The sequence below is a fragment of the Macaca fascicularis genome, chromosome 19, assembly GCF_037993035.2.
Source record: "Macaca fascicularis isolate 582-1 chromosome 19, T2T-MFA8v1.1".
In the NCBI taxonomy this organism is placed as follows: Eukaryota; Metazoa; Chordata; class Mammalia; order Primates; family Cercopithecidae; genus Macaca; species Macaca fascicularis.
In genome coordinates this window covers 17,627,772-17,643,850 of record NC_088393.1, presented here as the reverse complement: position 1 = coordinate 17,643,850, position 16,079 = coordinate 17,627,772, and the positions used below count along the sequence as shown (strand labels likewise).

At 55.4% G+C, this 16,079-nt stretch overlaps 2 protein-coding genes across 2 annotated transcripts; both read right to left on the bottom strand.

Annotated features, from left to right (window-relative positions):
- Nucleotides 1–427: 427 nt before the first annotated feature.
- DDA1 (DET1 and DDB1 associated 1) lies at nt 428–11,537 on the bottom strand. The gene is made up of 5 exons (XM_005588375.5): nt 11,323–11,537; nt 6,208–6,288; nt 5,922–5,973; nt 4,682–4,743; nt 428–1,173 (listed from the first exon to the last, which is right to left on the bottom strand). The coding sequence occupies exons 1-5, from the start codon at nt 11,524–11,526 to the stop codon at nt 1,063–1,065; spliced, it is 510 nt and encodes a 169-aa protein (XP_005588432.3). The 5' UTR covers nt 11,527–11,537; the 3' UTR covers nt 428–1,062.
- A 2,621-nt stretch (nt 11,538–14,158) lies between these two features.
- MRPL34 (mitochondrial ribosomal protein L34) lies at nt 14,159–15,207 on the bottom strand. The gene is made up of 2 exons (XM_005588374.5): nt 15,081–15,207; nt 14,159–14,860 (listed from the first exon to the last, which is right to left on the bottom strand). Exons 1-2 carry the CDS (start codon nt 15,143–15,145, stop codon nt 14,647–14,649), a joined length of 279 nt encoding a protein of 92 aa, XP_005588431.2. The 5' UTR covers nt 15,146–15,207; the 3' UTR covers nt 14,159–14,646.
- Nucleotides 15,208–16,079: the final 872 nt, after the last annotated feature.

The window sequence follows — 16,079 nt, the reverse complement described above, 5'->3', positions numbered from 1 at the left end:
CCACTACCTGGGACAGCAAGACCGGCCAGATGCCATCTGTGCTGTCACCATGCCTCACGGGAGTGGCAGAGGCCAGAGACCCCAGGCCCCCAGGTGAGGCTGGCCGTCTCTGCGGTGGCTGACAGGTGCACTGCCCTGCTCGGCGGTATCCCAGGCAGGGGGCTGACCCTGCTCCATCCTTGGCACCATGGACCGTCTCTCAGGAATGACCTGTCCTTGGGGTCACCTTGACAGGAGAGGCAGAGGGGATGGTCCAGGCAGGTCTTGGCCTTGAACATGGTGGCCTCAGCAAGCCCACGAGAGAATCCAGCCGGTCCCGGAGCCCCCGGCGTGGGGGGCCCTTCTCACTCCTCTTGGTGACAACAGGGATGACTCCCAGGGGTTCCGTCCTCTGCAGCCAAGGTGTGTGGAGCAAAGACGCGAGGTCGAGTAGGAAAGACCCTTTTATTGGGGTGGACACGGAGCGCGCACTAGTCCATGATAAAAATAAAATGACTCAAGAGAAAGATCCCAAGGGCCGACTTCTCCCCGACGTGCGCACACGCTGAGTGAGGTCTGGGCATGGGAGAGTTCCAGGCAGAGCGTGGGACAAGACCGAGTCTCAAGGGCCTGGACCGGTGTCGGGGGGAGAAGGCCACTCGGCTGTCCTGGTGGGTGGGCTGCCCCAGGCCCGCCCTTGTTGCCCAGCCACAGTGAAGCCCCCACTAGAGACCCTCACAGACACGCTCTGGTTCTCTGGAGAACTGGGGGCAGGAGTCGGGGAACTGGCCCGGTGGAAGGCGGGGGTCGGGGGACAATGTTGTGTTTTTTTAAAAAGCATCTACCAACATCACACTACTGGGTCTGACGTCCCCTTTAACCAACGCTTGATACAGGTTACAGCATAAATAAAAACTCAAGGAAAATAAATACATCGGCTCCTATGAGGTTGGAAGTGGTGTGGACGCAGGGTGTGGATGGGCCGGCAGGGAAGCGGGCGGGCGGGGTGCTTACACATGGCGGGCAGGCGGGTGGGCGACCGAGGAGCAGACCTGGCAGGAGGCGCCTGTGGGGTTGAGAGTCTTAAGTGTCCTCGTGCATGTCTGGGCTGTCGGTTCGCGCCACCTTGCGGGGAGGTGCGGAGCTCTCGCCTTCCAGCTCCACTTGCTCCTGGTCTCTCTTCTTGGCAGCGTTCTGGGGGACAGGGGAAAGAGAGGGGCTGTGAGTCATTTTTTTCGGACAGGCTCTCGCTGGAGTGCAGTGGTATGATCATTGCTCACTGTAGCCTCAACCTTCTGGGCTCAAGCAATCCTCCCAGCTCAGCCTCTGGGAGTAGCTAGGACTACAGGCACGCAGCACCACGCTTAATATTTTTACTTTTGGTAGACATGGGGGTCTCACTATGTTGCCCAGCCGGAGACTGTGAGTCTTCACATGGGTGAAGCTCCCAGAGTCCTAATGCCAGCCCAGGCCCCTGCAACAGCATCACAGAGGTAAGCCTGGAGTACGGTGGGGGGTCTTGGGGTCCCTGGCTGGGCAGTCCCTCCTACCACCAGGACCTGCCCAGCTAAGCCCTGCCCAGAGCACTTCCTGGACCTACGGCCGGTGATAGACAGGTGTTTCCTGGGCACCTGGAGGAGTCACCCCCAGCACGTGCAATGACACACAGGGCTGGTTTCTCAAGCACTCAGAGGAGCGATCCACCCAGCCTGGGAATAAAGGCCTTTGGAAGCCACTGGGGATGCTGCACATCAACGCAAGAGAGAAGCACATGTCTCCTTCCCCACTGTGGAAACCAAGGCCTGGAAGCAGGAGAAGGGGTGGGGTGGGCCCAGCAGCTTGGATTTTCGGCAACAGTCACTTTGCCATAGAGTCCCCCCACCTTCCAACTTTGCCCAGGGTAGGTAGCCACCCACTGTTCAATGTTAAGTAAAAAAAGCAAACTTGGCCGGGCGCGGTGGCTCACGCCTGTAATCTCAGCACTTTGGGAGGTTAAGGCAGGCGGATCACCTGAGGTCAGGAGTTCGACACCAGCCTGACCCACATGGAGAAACCCTGTCTCTACTAAAAATACAAAATAAGCCAGGCATGGTGGTGCATGCCTGTAATCCCAGCTACTTGGGAGGCTGAGGCAGGAGAATCGCTTGAACCCGGGAGGTGGAGGTTGCGGTGAGTCGAGATGGCGCCATTGCACTCCAGCCTGGGCAACAAGAGCAAAACTCTGTCTCAAAAAAAAAAAAAAAAAAAAAAAAAGCAAACTTGCCGGGCGCGGTAGCTCAGGCCTGTAATCCCAGCTACTCTGGAGGCTGAGGCAGGAGAACTGCTTGAACCTGGGAGGCGGAGGTTGCAGTGAGCTGAGATTGCAGCACTGCACTCCAGCCTGGAAAACACAGAGACTCCGTCTCCAAAAAGAAAAAAAAAAAGAAAAAATAAGAGGGCCGGGTGCAGTGGCTCACACCTGTAATCCCAGCACTTTGGGAGGCTGAGGCAGGTAGATCACTTGACGTCAGGAGTTCAAGACTGAAAATACAAAATCCACTAAATCTACTAAAAATACAAAAATTAGGCCAGGCATGGTGGCTCACGCCTGTAATCCCAGCCTACTTTGGGAAGCCAAGGCGGGCGGATCACCTGAAGTCAGGAGTTCAAGACCAGCCTGACCAACATGGAGAAACCTTGTCTCTATTAAAAATACAAAATTAGTCAGGCATGGTGGTGCATGCTTGTAACCCCAGCTACTCGGGAGGCTGAGGCAGAATCGCTTGAACCCAGGAGGTGGAGATTACAGTGAACCAAGATCACACCATTGCACACCAGCCTGGGCAACAAGAGCAAAACTCCATCTCAAAAAAAAAATAATGATAAAATTAATTAGCCGGGCATGGTGGTGTATGCCTGTAATCCCAGCTACTCGGGAGTCTGAGGCAGGAGAATTGCTTGAACCCAGGAGGTGGAGCCTGGGAGGAGAAGTTTGCACTGAGCCGAGAACATGCCACTGTACTCCAGCCTGGGCGACAGAGCAAGACCTCATCTTAAAAACAAACAAAAACAAAAACAAAAGAAAAAGAAGAAAAAATGTCCCATGTGCAGAGGCAGCCACTGGGAAGGGAGCTGGGGCACCAGAAGCTGCGGGGAGATGACTCTTCACTGCAACTACACCCTCTCATTTTCACTTTTTAGAGACGGGGTCTGGCTTTGTTGCCCAGGCTGGAGTGCAAAGACACAATCATGGCTCACTGCAGTCTCAACCTCCTGGGCTCAAGCGATCCTCCCACCTCAGCCTCCTGAATAGCTGGGATAACAGGAACATGCCACAGCCAGCTAATATTTTTTTTTTTTTTAGTGACGGGGTTTTGCTATGTTGCCTAGGCTGGTCTCAAACTCCTGGCCTCAAGCCATCTGCTCGCCTCAGCCTCTCAAGCAGTTCGGGGTGTGAATCACCACACCCAGCCACACCCTCTCATGTTGCCTAGATTTTTTTTTTTTTTTTTTTTTTTTGAGACCGCCCAGGCTGCAGTGCAGTGGCATGATCTCGGCTCACTGCAATCTCTGCCTCCCAGGTTCAAGCGATTCTTCTGCCTCGGCCTCCAGAGTAGCTGGGATTACAGGCACGCGCCACCATGCCTGGCTAATTTTTGTATTATTAGTAGAGACGGGGTTTGAGACTGGGTTTCACCATGTTGGCCAGGCTGGTCTCGAACTTCTGACTTCATGATCCACCTGCCTCGGCCTCCCAAAGCGCTGGAATTACAGGCATGAGCCACCACGCCCGGTCTAGATTTTTAATCATATGTACACACTTCACCATTCAGAAAAGATTCTTTTTTTTTTTTTTTTTGAGATGGAGTCTGGTTCTGTCACCCACGCTGGAATGCAGGGGTCCAATCTCGGCTCACTGCAAGCTCCGCCTCCCAGGCGCAAGCCATTCTCCTGCCTCAGCTTCCCGAGTAGCTGGAACTACAGGCGCCCACCACCACGCCCGGCTAATCTTTTTCTGTATTTTTTAGTAGAGACAGGGTTTCACCGTGTTAGCCAGGATGGTCTCGATCTCCTGACCTCGTGATCTGCCCACTTCGGCCTCCCAAAGTGCTGGGATTACAGGCGTGAGCCACTGCGCCCAGGCTTTTTTTTTTTTGAGACAGTCTTGCTCTGTCACCAGGCTGGAGTGCAGTGGCGTGATCTCAGCTCACTGCAACCTCTGCCTCCCTGGTTCAAGCGATTCTCCTGCCTCAGCCTCCCGAGTAGCTGGGATTACAGTCATGCGCCACCACGCCCAGCTAATTTTTGTATTTTTGGTAGAGACGGATTTCCCCATGTTAGCCAGGATGGTCTTGATCTCCTGATCTCGTGTTCCACCCGCCTCAGCCTTTCAAAGTGCTGGGATTACAGGTGTGATTCACCATGCCCAGCCTCAGAAAAGATTCTATCTAGTTCATACCAGTACAGTCTACCTAATGCCAGGGCCATGGAAAGCTTGGGCCTGGCCTCCAGCCTCCTGAGCACTAGTGTCCTGCGGCCTCTGCACAGCGGTTCCCTCCATTGGAACGACGCTCTTCCCACTCCTGGATCGCCCAGGGCACTCCTACCCAGCCCTCAAGACCCTACTCCAGTCACTAGAGTCCTTCCTGTGCTCAGAAGCCCCTGCCAGGCATCCCATCTCTGTACACCCACAATCCCCGCACGGGAGCCCTGCGGGCCTCACCTTTTTGTCCCATTGCTGATGCAGGTAGCGCAGAAGGATGTTTGTCTTTTCTGTCACGATGACTAAGGAGGAAAGACAGAGAAAGTCGCAGACGCGTCCCCTCCCTGGGCTCCTCCCCTGACACTGCCCTGGGAGGTCTTTTTGGGGCTTGAACTCAGTATCCCAAACTCCGGAGATCTCCAAAAGTCCCGTGTTTTTGCTTCTGAGCACACACGCAGCCACTCCCAGCGGCCTGAGTCAGCTGCTTTCAGGGTCCCTGCTCCCTGCAAGGGATTCCATCCTTGGATGGGGAACTAAGCCCAGCCACTGAGACTCTCATGCCTGTTTCTCCCGGGCTGACTAGGAGCACACACCGCATATCTGTGCCCAGTGAGCACACAGCCCCACCCCACAGGCTCCAGATGGATAAATGCTTTAAGAGCAGGGTCTCACTCTGTCACCCAGGCTGGAATAATCATAGCTCACTGCAGCCTGGAGCTTCTGGGCTCAAATGATTTTCCCACCTGGGACTATAGACACACGCCACAACGCCTGGCTAATATATATATGGTTTTTGGTGAAACAGGGTCTCACTATGTTGCTCAGGCTGGTCTCGAACTCCAGGCCTCAAGCAATCCTCCAGCCTCGGCCTCTCAAAGTGCTGGGATTACAGGCGGGAGCCACCCTACCCAGTGTGGAGTCTTTTTGAACAGTTAAACTAAGACAGCAGGACCAAGTCCTCCTGTGCTGTGGGTCCCTCCAGCTGGACCCCCCTTCCTGTCACTTTCACCCAGGCCTGGCTGGATCCCCAGCCCAGGCTCCTGTAGCCCTCTGCTGCCTCCCTGTCCAATAGAACTTGTCTTAGAACCAGAGTCCTCGCCTGCCCTCATCTGACAAGGAGGGGAAGGGGCCAGTGAGTGGCAGATGAGGGACAACTTGGGGGCCCCTTTGGGCTGGCTGTGGATCCCAGTGTGTCCCAATCAGGAGACGTCTGGGGAAAGCCAGGTTTCTGGCTGTCCCCAGGTGCTAGGAGTGGACAGGCATCCACGTGTGCATCCCCAGGCTGAAGCCCCCCCAGTCCCCCTCCTGCACCTCCCTGGAGGCCCTCCCTGACCTAACTGGATTCAGTAGCCAGCATGTGAACCCCAGCCAAGTCTATGGCCTGGGCCAGGGTTGAAGATAACCTCCTCGTGCCACGCTGCGGTCACCAAACCCCACCCCTCAGCAGCCAGAATGGGACAGACTGACAGCGGCCACTTACTCTGTTCAGATGGGTACTCTCGGGTGGGCAGGTAGACTGAGGGCCGTCGGTTCTGCAGGAGGGTTGGGAAGGGGTAGGTTAGGAGAGTGCAAGGGCCTGGGGTCTCCTCATCCCTCCACGCGGCACCCACCCTTCAGTGCAGATTGGAAGACACTCAAGAATGTGGATGGGGCTGGGCTTGAAGATCAGCCTCTGTTCCAGCCAAGACCCCAATCGGGGGACACAAGCTACCCCCAGGCCCCCTGGAAGTGCCAAGTCCCTCCCAGCCCCAGGAACACGCACTCACCGAGGCTTTGCACACGGAGTCCGCGTGAAATCGACTAAAATTGCTTTTGTTGTAGACAGGCAGTCCTTTCAAAAAATCTGCCTAAAAGACATGGAAGATGGTACATGAGAAAATAGGCAACGGGCCGGCTCATCCCTGAAGCACCTGCACGGTGCATCCCTTCTTCCCCGCTGTTCTTTATAGTTCAAGTTTTCCAGAACACACTCTTGAGCTGGCTGCTGGATACACTGCCGGGCCCAGAGAAAAGTAACCAAGCCAGGCTATGTGCACATCCTCCGGGGGGTCCTCATGACAGCCCCTAACTAGGTAAGAGGTGGGGAAATTGAGGCTGCAAGAGAACAGGCCACTGGTTAAAAGTCATACCGCAGCAGGCTCACATCTGTAATCCCAGCACTTTGGGAGGCCGAGACGGGCAGATCATCTGCAGCCAGGAGTTTGAGACTAGCCTGGCCAACATGGCGAAACCTCATCTCTACTAAAAATATAAAAATTAGCCGGGCATGGTGGTGCTCGCCTATGATCCCAGCTAGTCGGGAGGCTGACGCTGGGGAATCACTTGAACTCGGGAGGTAGAGGTTGCAGTGAGCCGAGATCATGCCACTGCACTCCAATATGGGGGACAGAACCAGACTGTCTCAAAAAAAAAAAAAAAAAGAAGTCATTTTCTTTTTTTTTTTTTTTTTTGAGACGGAGTCTTGCTCTGTCGCCCAGGCTGGAGTGCAGTGGCGCGATCTCCACTCACTGCAAGCTCCGCTTCCTGGGTTCACGCCATTCTCCTGCCTCAGCCTCCCGTGTAGCTGGGACTACAGGTGCCTGCCACCGCGCCCGGCCAATTTTTTTTTGTATTTTTATTTATTTATTTATTTATTTTATTTTTTTTTTTTTTTGAGACGGAGTCTCGCTCTGTCGCCCAGGCTGGAGTGCAGTGGCGCGATCTTGGCTCACTGCAAGCTCCGCCTCCCGGGTTCACGCCATTCTCCTGCCTCAGCCTCCCGAGTAGCTGGGACTACAGGCGCCCACAACCGCGCCCGGCTAATTTTTTGTATTTTTAGTAGAGACGGGGTTTCACCGTGGTCTCGATCTCCTGACCTTGTGATCCGCCCGCCTCGGCCTCCCAAAGTGCTGGGATTACAGGCGTGAGCCACCGCGCCCGGCCTTTTTGTATTTTTAGTAGAGACGGGGTTTTCACCGTGTTAGCCAGGATGGTCTTGATATCCTGACCTCGTGATCTGCCCGTCTTGGCCTCCCAAAGTGCTGGGATTACAGGCTTGAGCCACCGCGCCCGGTCAAAAAAGTCATTTTCAATCCAACGCTGTGAGTGACGTCTGGAGTGGGCCAGTGGCGGGACTGTCTGCTGCGAGTCTCCCCACAAGGCTTGCCCTAAACAGGGCTCTCCTGAGCTCATTATGTATGATCTCCTGACCCAACGAGGCAGGAGGTAGTGTCTCCCTATCAAAGGCAAGGACACGGAGGCAGAGAGGTCACCCAGTCTCAGTCAGAAAACCAGGGGCTGATTTGAACCCACATGTACCCCACCTCGGATTCCAAGCTCCTTCTCTTCATCATACACCTGAAAAGCAAGGGCTGGAGCCCCGGCAGGCTACAGAGCTGGGAGGGAGGGCCATCCCCTGATTCCTGAGGCCCAAGAGAGCTGCCCTGGGAGAAGCTGCTGTTCAATTTCCCACCATTCTCTGGGACAGGCAGGAGCAGCAGTGTCCCCAATTCTATGACATCTGGCCCCTCGTCTGCTGGTCCCTCTCGGGAAGCCGGAATGTGGCTGGGTGGGCCTCCCCCTCCCACCTGGGACGCAGCCGTCACATCTGGATGACCTACTGCCCCAGGACTAGTTCAAAGTCCCTCAAACCTGCCTCCCCTCCACCCTAGGATGCCAGCCTCAGCTCAGCCCCTGGCTGCGGGGCCAGCTTTATTCATTCAGCAAGTTCTGGGGCCCCAGCAGGCACCAGGGCACTGGACTGAGCCACCATGGACGTGCACCTGGCCTTGGGATGGTGTGGGGCAAAGAGCTGCACAGTGGACGGGAAGTGGCTGCAGGAAAGGGTGCCTCGAGGGCACAGTGTGAGGTGCAAGGCAGAGCTCTGGCCCATTTGGGGGATAAGGGAGGGCTGCCCAGACGCAGGGATAGAGGCACTAAGACCTGAAGGGTGAGGAGGGGTCCCTGTCCACCTTCGAAGCCCTGGCCTAGCTTGCCTCTGCTGGACTCCCATCACACACACCCTCTGCCACACACACCCTCTAGGAATGCCCCTCATGCCTCCATGTAGCAAATACCTGCTAACCTCCCCACCAGCTCCAACCCCCTCCCTGGCCCCTTTGCTCCCCCAACACTTTGGGAGCCTCTCCCAGAGCCTCCCTCACACCCCAGCGAGGTCATCTGTTTACACATCCACCTCCCTGGCTGGACTGGTACCTCCGAGGTACTGTCCCGAGGGCAGAGGACAGGACAGGGCTGACTCAACCCTAGCCAGGCTCGCATGGGGCCCGGTGGCTGAGTGGCGAGAGCTGCAGGTACCCCGGGTTTTTTGCTCTCAATCCTGGCTCAGCCCATCCCTGGTTGTGTGACCTAGGACGAGGGACCTCCCAGCCTCTGGGCCTCCCTGTGAAGAGAGGCATTCCAACAGGGCCACCTCCCAGGGTTACTCCGAGTCATAAGACAACAAGGGGAATGCTTTGCACAGAGCTCCCTTGGGGGCAGCCTTTACGATCAACATGTCTGCATTGGACAAATGAATGAAGGCAGGGTATGTGCGGCCTTCCTGTCATGCTAAGCTGGAAAAGAAGACCTCGAGACATGGCGGGCAGGGGGTGGGGGAAACCTCATCTCAGCCAGACAAATGCCAGCCACGGCTGGGCCCTGGAGCCATCCATTACCTCAGCAGACACGCACTGGACACCTGTGTGCCCATCCCACTGCAGGTAGCCTGCCAGAGACCCAACAAAGAGATGAGGAAGAGAAGCAGTGTGCTGACAGCAAAGAATTGGGGAACCCCCAAAGTCAGGAAGGGCCTCCATCACAGGAGGAAGAGTGTTCTGAGCAGAAAGAGCAGCAGGTGTAAAGGCCCTGAAGTGGCAGGAACCTGGAGTGTGAGGAAGTGAAAACAAGGCCAGGATGGCTGAAGCTCAGAGTGGAGAAGAGACTGGAGATAAGGTCATAGAGGTGGCCAGGGGCCTCAGGGTGAGGAGGGGAGCCGCCAGGGTTCCTGGAGCATTTTATCGGCTAGAAAGTGGTATCATTTGATGCACATCTTTAGACGCTCCTTCTGGCCAGGCACAGCGGCTCACACCTGTAATCCCAGCACTTTGGGAGGCCGAAGCGGGTGGATCACAAGATCAGGAGTTCAAGACCAGCCTGGCCAATACGGTGAAACCCTGTCTCTACTAAAAATACAAAAATTAGACGGGCATGGTGGTGGGTGCCTATAGTCTCAGCTACTAAGGAGGCTGAGGCAGGAGAATGGCTTGAACACGGGAGGCGGAGGTTGCAGTGAGCCGAGATTATGCCACTGCACTCCAGGATGGGCAACAGAGCGAGACTCCATCTCAATCCCCAAAAAAAAAAAAAAAAAAAAAAAAGCTCCTTCTCAGTCCCCATGCAGTGCCTCACGCCTGTAATGCCAGTACTTTGGGAGGCTGAGGCAGGATCACTTGAGCCCAAGAGTTCAAGACCAGCCTGGGCAACACAGGGAGTCCCCATCTCTCCAAAAAGTACAAAAATGAGCTAGGTGGGAGGATCTCTTGAGCCTGAGAAGTGGAGACTGCAATAGGCTGCGATCACACACTGCACTCCAGCCTGGGCGCCAGAATGAGACCCTGCCTCCAATTAAAAAAAAAGCTCCTTCTGGTTCAGGTGAATTATGAACTGCCAAAGGGGTGAGAGCAAGGCTAGGAGACCAGGGAAGAAGCTGGGACAGGTACACAGGTGGGAGGTGGCAGTACCTGCAACAGGGTGTGAAGCCATGGATGAATTCAGGTGTTTTCTGAAGGTAGAGCCAATCTAATCCACTCATGATTGGATGAGACTGTACCAAGGTGTCAAGGACAACACCCAGGCTTGGGGACCCCCACACTAGGAACCCACCTTCCCATTTCCTTCCTGAAAAGGAGTCTTCCTTTCATCCCCACCACATCCCAAGGACTATGGATTGTGGGCTGGGAGTCTGGGTCAGGGGACAAAGTAGCCTCGACGTATCTTGACCAAGCTTCTCATCACTCTTCCCAGCCCTGAGGATGCCAACTAGTGGGGGTTGGGGAGAGGCTTTAGCTCTACTCTGAGGGTGGGTCACCATCCCACTTTTCAGGTGGGGAGACTGAACCCCGAAGAACCACCAGACCCAAATTCCAGGATGACTGAGAAACCCGGAAGGAATTTCAATGTTCCAACAGCCAGGTGGGGACGATCCACACTTCATGAACGTCACTGGCCTCGAGTCACCCAGCTCATCTGTTCAGCATTCACTATCCTAAGTCTTTTACGACGTCAGTTACCTAAATTGTCACCACCCTAAGAGGTTCAGACTACTGCTACCCTCATTTGACAGGGACAACCCATGTGGATCGGAGATAAAAGTTGCTCATTCTTAGGGGCGGATAAGGGCCCAGAATGGCGGAGGTGGGGTCAGGGCCCAGGGGGACCGGGACAGTCGGCGATGTCGCACTTCCTTTGGCGACAAAGCCCTGCATATCACGGTGCCAAGCCCCCTCCCCCTCCCCGGGACCCAGGCCGGCCTCCCAAATTCTCCTGAACTGAAGAGATCCAGGACCAGCGCGCTGAGGACGAGGCCAGACCAGGGGGTCTTACGGGACCCTATCCCCACCCCAGACGGTTTCCGGGGGGAGCCGCAACCCGGAAATGAATGAGTTGTCAGGGCCTGGCATCCTGGATGGGGTCAGGGGTCGGAGAAGGAGTGGCAGTGGGATCATCAGGAAGCTCTCGGTAGGGTCCGGGGGTCGAAGGTCACAGGTAAGTGGGAGGGGCGGGCCAAGCCTGAGGGGGCCGGGCAGGGCGGAGAGGGGCCTAGGGGGATACTAGAGATGGGTGGGACCACGGCGCCATTTTGTCGAGCGGAGGGGGAGTAGAGGCCTGGAGGCCATACTCACCATCTTCTGTTTCCTCCGTCGCCGCCTCGGCCGCCGCCTCAGCCTCCACCGCCGCCACCACAGCCGCCTTCTAAGCCGCCGCCTCACAGTAACTTCCAGCCACGGCACAGCCCACACTGATGGCGCCACCACCCCCCCGTCATTGGTGCGCACTCTAGCCCCGCCCCCACATATGAGCGCTTTGCACTCTCCCATTGGCCTCATCCAGCTAACTCATGCGCCCATTGGTTGCCACGCCTCCTCCCATTGTGGTTAAGTTCGGTTGAAGAAGCAAAGCCCCGCCCGGTACTTGGAAGCAATGGAAAGTGAGATCCGGAAGTGGGTGGAGGCCTCGGCCCTGAAGTCTCTTGGGAGTTGTAGTTTACAACTCCCCGAGCCTCTCTAGAGCTTTTGCGTATCTGTTTTTAAGATGAGGGGGTCGGCCGGGTGCGGTGGCTCACGCCTATAATCCTAGCACTTTGGGAGGTCGAGGCGGGTGGATCGCCTGAGGTCAGGAGTTCGAGACCAGCCTGGCTAACATGGTGAAACCCCCATCTCTGCGCCTGTAATCCCAGCTACTCGGGAGGCTGAGGCAGGAGAATCACTTGAACCCGGTAGGCGGAGGTTGCAGTGAGCCGAGATCGCGCCATTGCACTCCAGCCTGGGCAACAAAAGTGAAAATCAGTCTCAAAAAAAAGAAAAAGAAAAAAAAAAATGAAAGGTCGGCTGGGCGCAGTGGCTCACGCCTGTAATCCCAGCACTTTGGGAGGCCGAGGCGGGCGGATCACGAGGTCAGGAGATCGAGACCGTCCTGGCTAACACGGTGAAACCCCGTCTTTACTAAAAATACAAAAAATTAGCCGAGCGAGGTGGCGGGCGCCTGTAGTCCCAGCTACTCGGGAGGCTGAGGCAGGAGAATAGGGTGAACCCGGGAGGCAGAGCTTGTAGTGAGCCGAGATCACGCCACTGCACTCCAGCCTGGGCAACAGAACGAGACTGTCTAAAAAAAAAAAAAAAAAAAAAAAAAAAAAAAAAAAAAATTCCGGGCACGGTGGCTTACACCTATAATCCCAGCACTTTGGCGGATCATGAGGGCAGGAGTTCAAGACCCGCCCGGGCAACAAGAGCGAAATTCCCTCTCCAAAAAAAAAAAAGATAGGGGGGTCCCACTATGTTTCCCAAGCTGGTCTCAAACTTCTGGCCTAAAGCAATCCTCCAGACTTGACTTCCCAAAGTTCTGGGAGCCATCGTGCCAGCATCTTCTTGTGTTTATCACATTTTTAAAGCAGCCCTAGAAGAGGAAAACCATAACACTCCCTATCCCCTCCTCAAGACCATCTTGCTCAAACACCTCCCATAACTCCCTAGTATTCAATCCCACCTCCTTGACCCCATTTATGGGTACCTGCAGCCTTCATTGCCCACCTGTGTCCTCACCTCTAACCAATTCCTCCTACATCGGGGCTCTCCCAGACCTTGCCATTTCCTCCAAGACTGCATTCTTCAAAAAGGCAAGTCAGATATCTTCACTGAGGTCCTACAGCCCTCACAATCCCCCTCCCAGCCCCGACACTGCTGTGTCCAAACTGTCTTCCTGACTTCCAGGGCAAAGACTGGGCACCCAGCACACAGCAATTGCACAGTGAAGTTGCTAAGTGGAAGCTACTAAGTATTATTACTCCAATAGCAACAGAGCAGAGGAGAAACCAGCACTGCATTTTATAGGCGACAAACGCACCCCACAGAGCTAAGTCCTTGCTCAAAATCAAACATCCCCAAGGGACAGGCAGAAGATTCAAACTCCTTACGGGCTGGAGTTCGAGATCAGCCTGGCCAACATGGTGAAACCCCCCTCTACTAAAAATACATAAGTTAGCTGGGTATGGATTAGTAGCGCCTGTAATCCCAGCTACTGGGGAGGCTGAGGCACCAGAACTGCTTCAACCCGAAGGCAGAGGTTGCAGTGAGCAGGGATCCGACAACTGCACTCCAGCCACGCCAGCCTGGGCGACAGAGTGAGACCCTGTTTCAAAAACAAACACCCCCCCGCCACACACACACAGTTTTCCACCAGCCTTCCTAGACCTATAAAATTTATGACACAGGCTGGGCATGATGGCTCACACCTGTAATCCCAGCACTTTGGGAGGCCAAGGCAGGCAGATCACCTGAGGTCAGGAGTTCGAGACCAGCCTGGCCAACATGGTTGAAACCCCGTCTCTACTAAAAATACAAAAATTAGCCGGGTGTGGTGGTGGGCGCCTATAATCCCAGCTACTCAGGAGGCTGAGGCAGGAGAATTGCTTGAACCCGGGAGACAGAGTTTGCAGTGAGCCAAGATCGTGCCACTGCACTCCAGCCTGGGGGACAGAGCGAGACTCTGTATCAAAAAAAAGAAAAAAAAGCAGACGCGGTGGCTCACACCTGTAATCCCAGCACTTTGGGAGGCTGAGGCGGGTGGATCACCTGAGGTCAGGAGTTTGAGACCAGCCTGGTCCACACGCTGAAACCCCGTCTCTACTAAAAACACAAAAGTTAGGCCGGGCATAGTGGCTCACGCCTGTAATCCCAGCACTTTTTAAGAGGCCGAGGCAGGCGGATCACCTGAGGTCGGGAGTTCCAGACCAGCCTGACCAACATGGAGAAACCCCTCTCTACTAAAAATACAAAATTTGCCGGGTGTGGTGTCACATGCCTGTAATCCCAGCTACTTGGGAGGCTGAGGCAGGAGAATTGCTTGAACCCGGAAGGCAGAGGTTTCGGTGAGACAAGATCGCCCCATTGCACTCTAGCCTAGGCAACAAGAGGGAAATTCTGTCTCAAAAAAAAAAAAAAAAGTTATGACATGTAAGGCAACTGGAACTTTGAACATTTATTACACGTTTAACAATATTTCAAAATTATTGATAATTCCTTTGGATGTGATACGCTTTGTAATTATATTTTAATGAGCTCTCATCTTGGAGAGATACATTCTTTCCGAGATACAAGAAATATTTATAGAAGAAATCATCCGATGCCTGAGATCAGCTTCAAAAGAACCAAGGATGGGGCAGGGACGGGTTGTAGGTGGTCGGTAGTCAGGGCTATGTACTGGGTACAAGGAGGTTCGTTGTACTGTTCTTCGGTCTGTTGCGCAGGTTCGAAATGCTTCCTAATTTAGGCTTCCTAAAAAGCCTAAAAAGGGACTTGGCAAGCTCCCATGCAGCCTTCAACCCCACAATACGGAGAGCACTCAAGTCCGAGGCGTTCCTGCTCCCCAGCTCCCTGCAAAAACAGCGCCAGGCAAGGTCGCGAGGTGAGGGCGATGCTTCTATGGGGGTCCCGCCGACAGCATCGCGATCCTCAATGGCTCAGCGACTTGCGGCCCTTGAGCATTCGGCGAAGGATGACCTGGACGCCGGCCGGCGTGCTCAGGCGCCGGACCCAGCCGTGCTTGTTCTTCCGTTTGATGTTGCTCGGCTGATACTCGTTTCCGCGAGTCTTGCCCCGGGCCTGCTGTGGGGTGGGGAGGCCCCAGGCGTCCGGGAACCCCAGCCAGGCCCGGGGCTGGAGCCACCTGCGTGGGTAGAGGGACGGCGAGAAAGGTCAGACGGGGTGCTGGGTGACCTCGGCGCTCAACCTCTCTAAGCCTCTGCTCCCGGGGACAGAGCCTGGCTGCAAAATGCGCTCCATAAATGCGCAAGTCACTGGCAAGTCAGGCGGGCAGTGAACAGTAGCGCCAGCCTCCGATGCCCTTATTCCCAGATTTGGGGAAGGGTTCCCCTTTGAAGACTTACCTGCCACCCAGCAGCGCTGCCGACCTACTCGTGGGGCCCAACAGGGATCCAGCCAAGAGAGCCATATCCTCAGTGGGTCCGCCAGGCCCGGCCGCCGGCGATTCCGGAGCCCAGAAGCGCCCAACCCTGGAACAAAGGATTATGGGAAGTGTAGTTTCTCCTAACGTGCAAAAACAGGCCGTTGGGGAAAACCCCGAAGTTGTAGTTCTGCGCCTGCGCAACAGAGGCGCGCCAGTCTGTCCGCGGGGCAGGGTTCTTCGTACAAACCAAAAGGTAGCCGGCGAACGGCGCCTTTTCAGCACGCGCATGCGCACAAGGCATTATCTCCCGCGGTCAGCTGGGAGCTGTGCTGCAGTTGTCTCTCCTGTTGACCGGCAGAGGGTGCCCCGCGGTGGCCGGGCGCAGCTGGTGGCAGCCGCAAGAAGCGGCTGGTTGGTCTTAACCACCTCCAGCTGGGCAGATGGCACACAGCTGGCTGCCAGCTTGTCCTGGCTGCAGCCAGATCTCCGCCTCTTGGCAGGAAGCCGAGGAGGCCTGAGTTCAAGCTCGCTGAGTGTCCTTGGGATGGTCCCTGCGCCTCTCTGGGCTTTCTCGATCTGTAAAACTCATGGATTGCAAGCTTGTCTTTGACAATCTTGCCTCCATTTAGGACCCTAGAAGAATTTTCCTGGCCGGGCGCGGTGGCTCAAGCCTGTAATCCCAGCACTTTGGGAGGCCGAGACGGGCGGATCACGAGGTCGGGAGATCAAGACCATCCTGGTTAACACGGTGAAACCCCGTCTCTACTAAAAAATACAAAAAACTAGCCGGGCAAGGTGGCGGGCGCCTGTAGTCCCAGCTACTCGGGAGGCTGAGGCAGGAGAATGGCGTAAACCCGGGAGGCGGAGCTTGCAGTGAGCTGAGATCCGGCCACTGCACTCCAGCCTGGGTGACGGAGCAAGACTCCGTCTCAAAAAAAAAAAAAAAAAAAAAAAAAAAAAAAAGAATTTTCCTCTGTTG

Coding starts and splice junctions, on each gene's coding strand:
- MRPL34 (XM_005588374.5), bottom strand. CDS start 15,145: ATGGCTCTCTTGGCTGGATCCCTGTTGGGCCCCACGAGTAGGTCGGCA. Junction 14,861..15,080: donor GCAGCGCTGCTGGGTGGCAG/GTAAGTCTTCAA, acceptor CTACCCACGCAG/GTGGCTCCAGCCCCGGGCCT.
- DDA1 (XM_005588375.5), bottom strand. CDS start 11,526: ATGAGGCCAATGGGAGAGTGCAAAGCGCTCATATGTGGGGGCGGGGCT. Junction 6,289..11,322: donor GACGGAGGAAACAGAAGATG/GTGAGTATGGCC, acceptor CATGTCTTTTAG/GCAGATTTTTTGAAAGGACT. Junction 1,174..4,681: donor ATCAGCAATGGGACAAAAAG/GTGAGGCCCGCA, acceptor CCTGTCCCCCAG/AACGCTGCCAAGAAGAGAGA.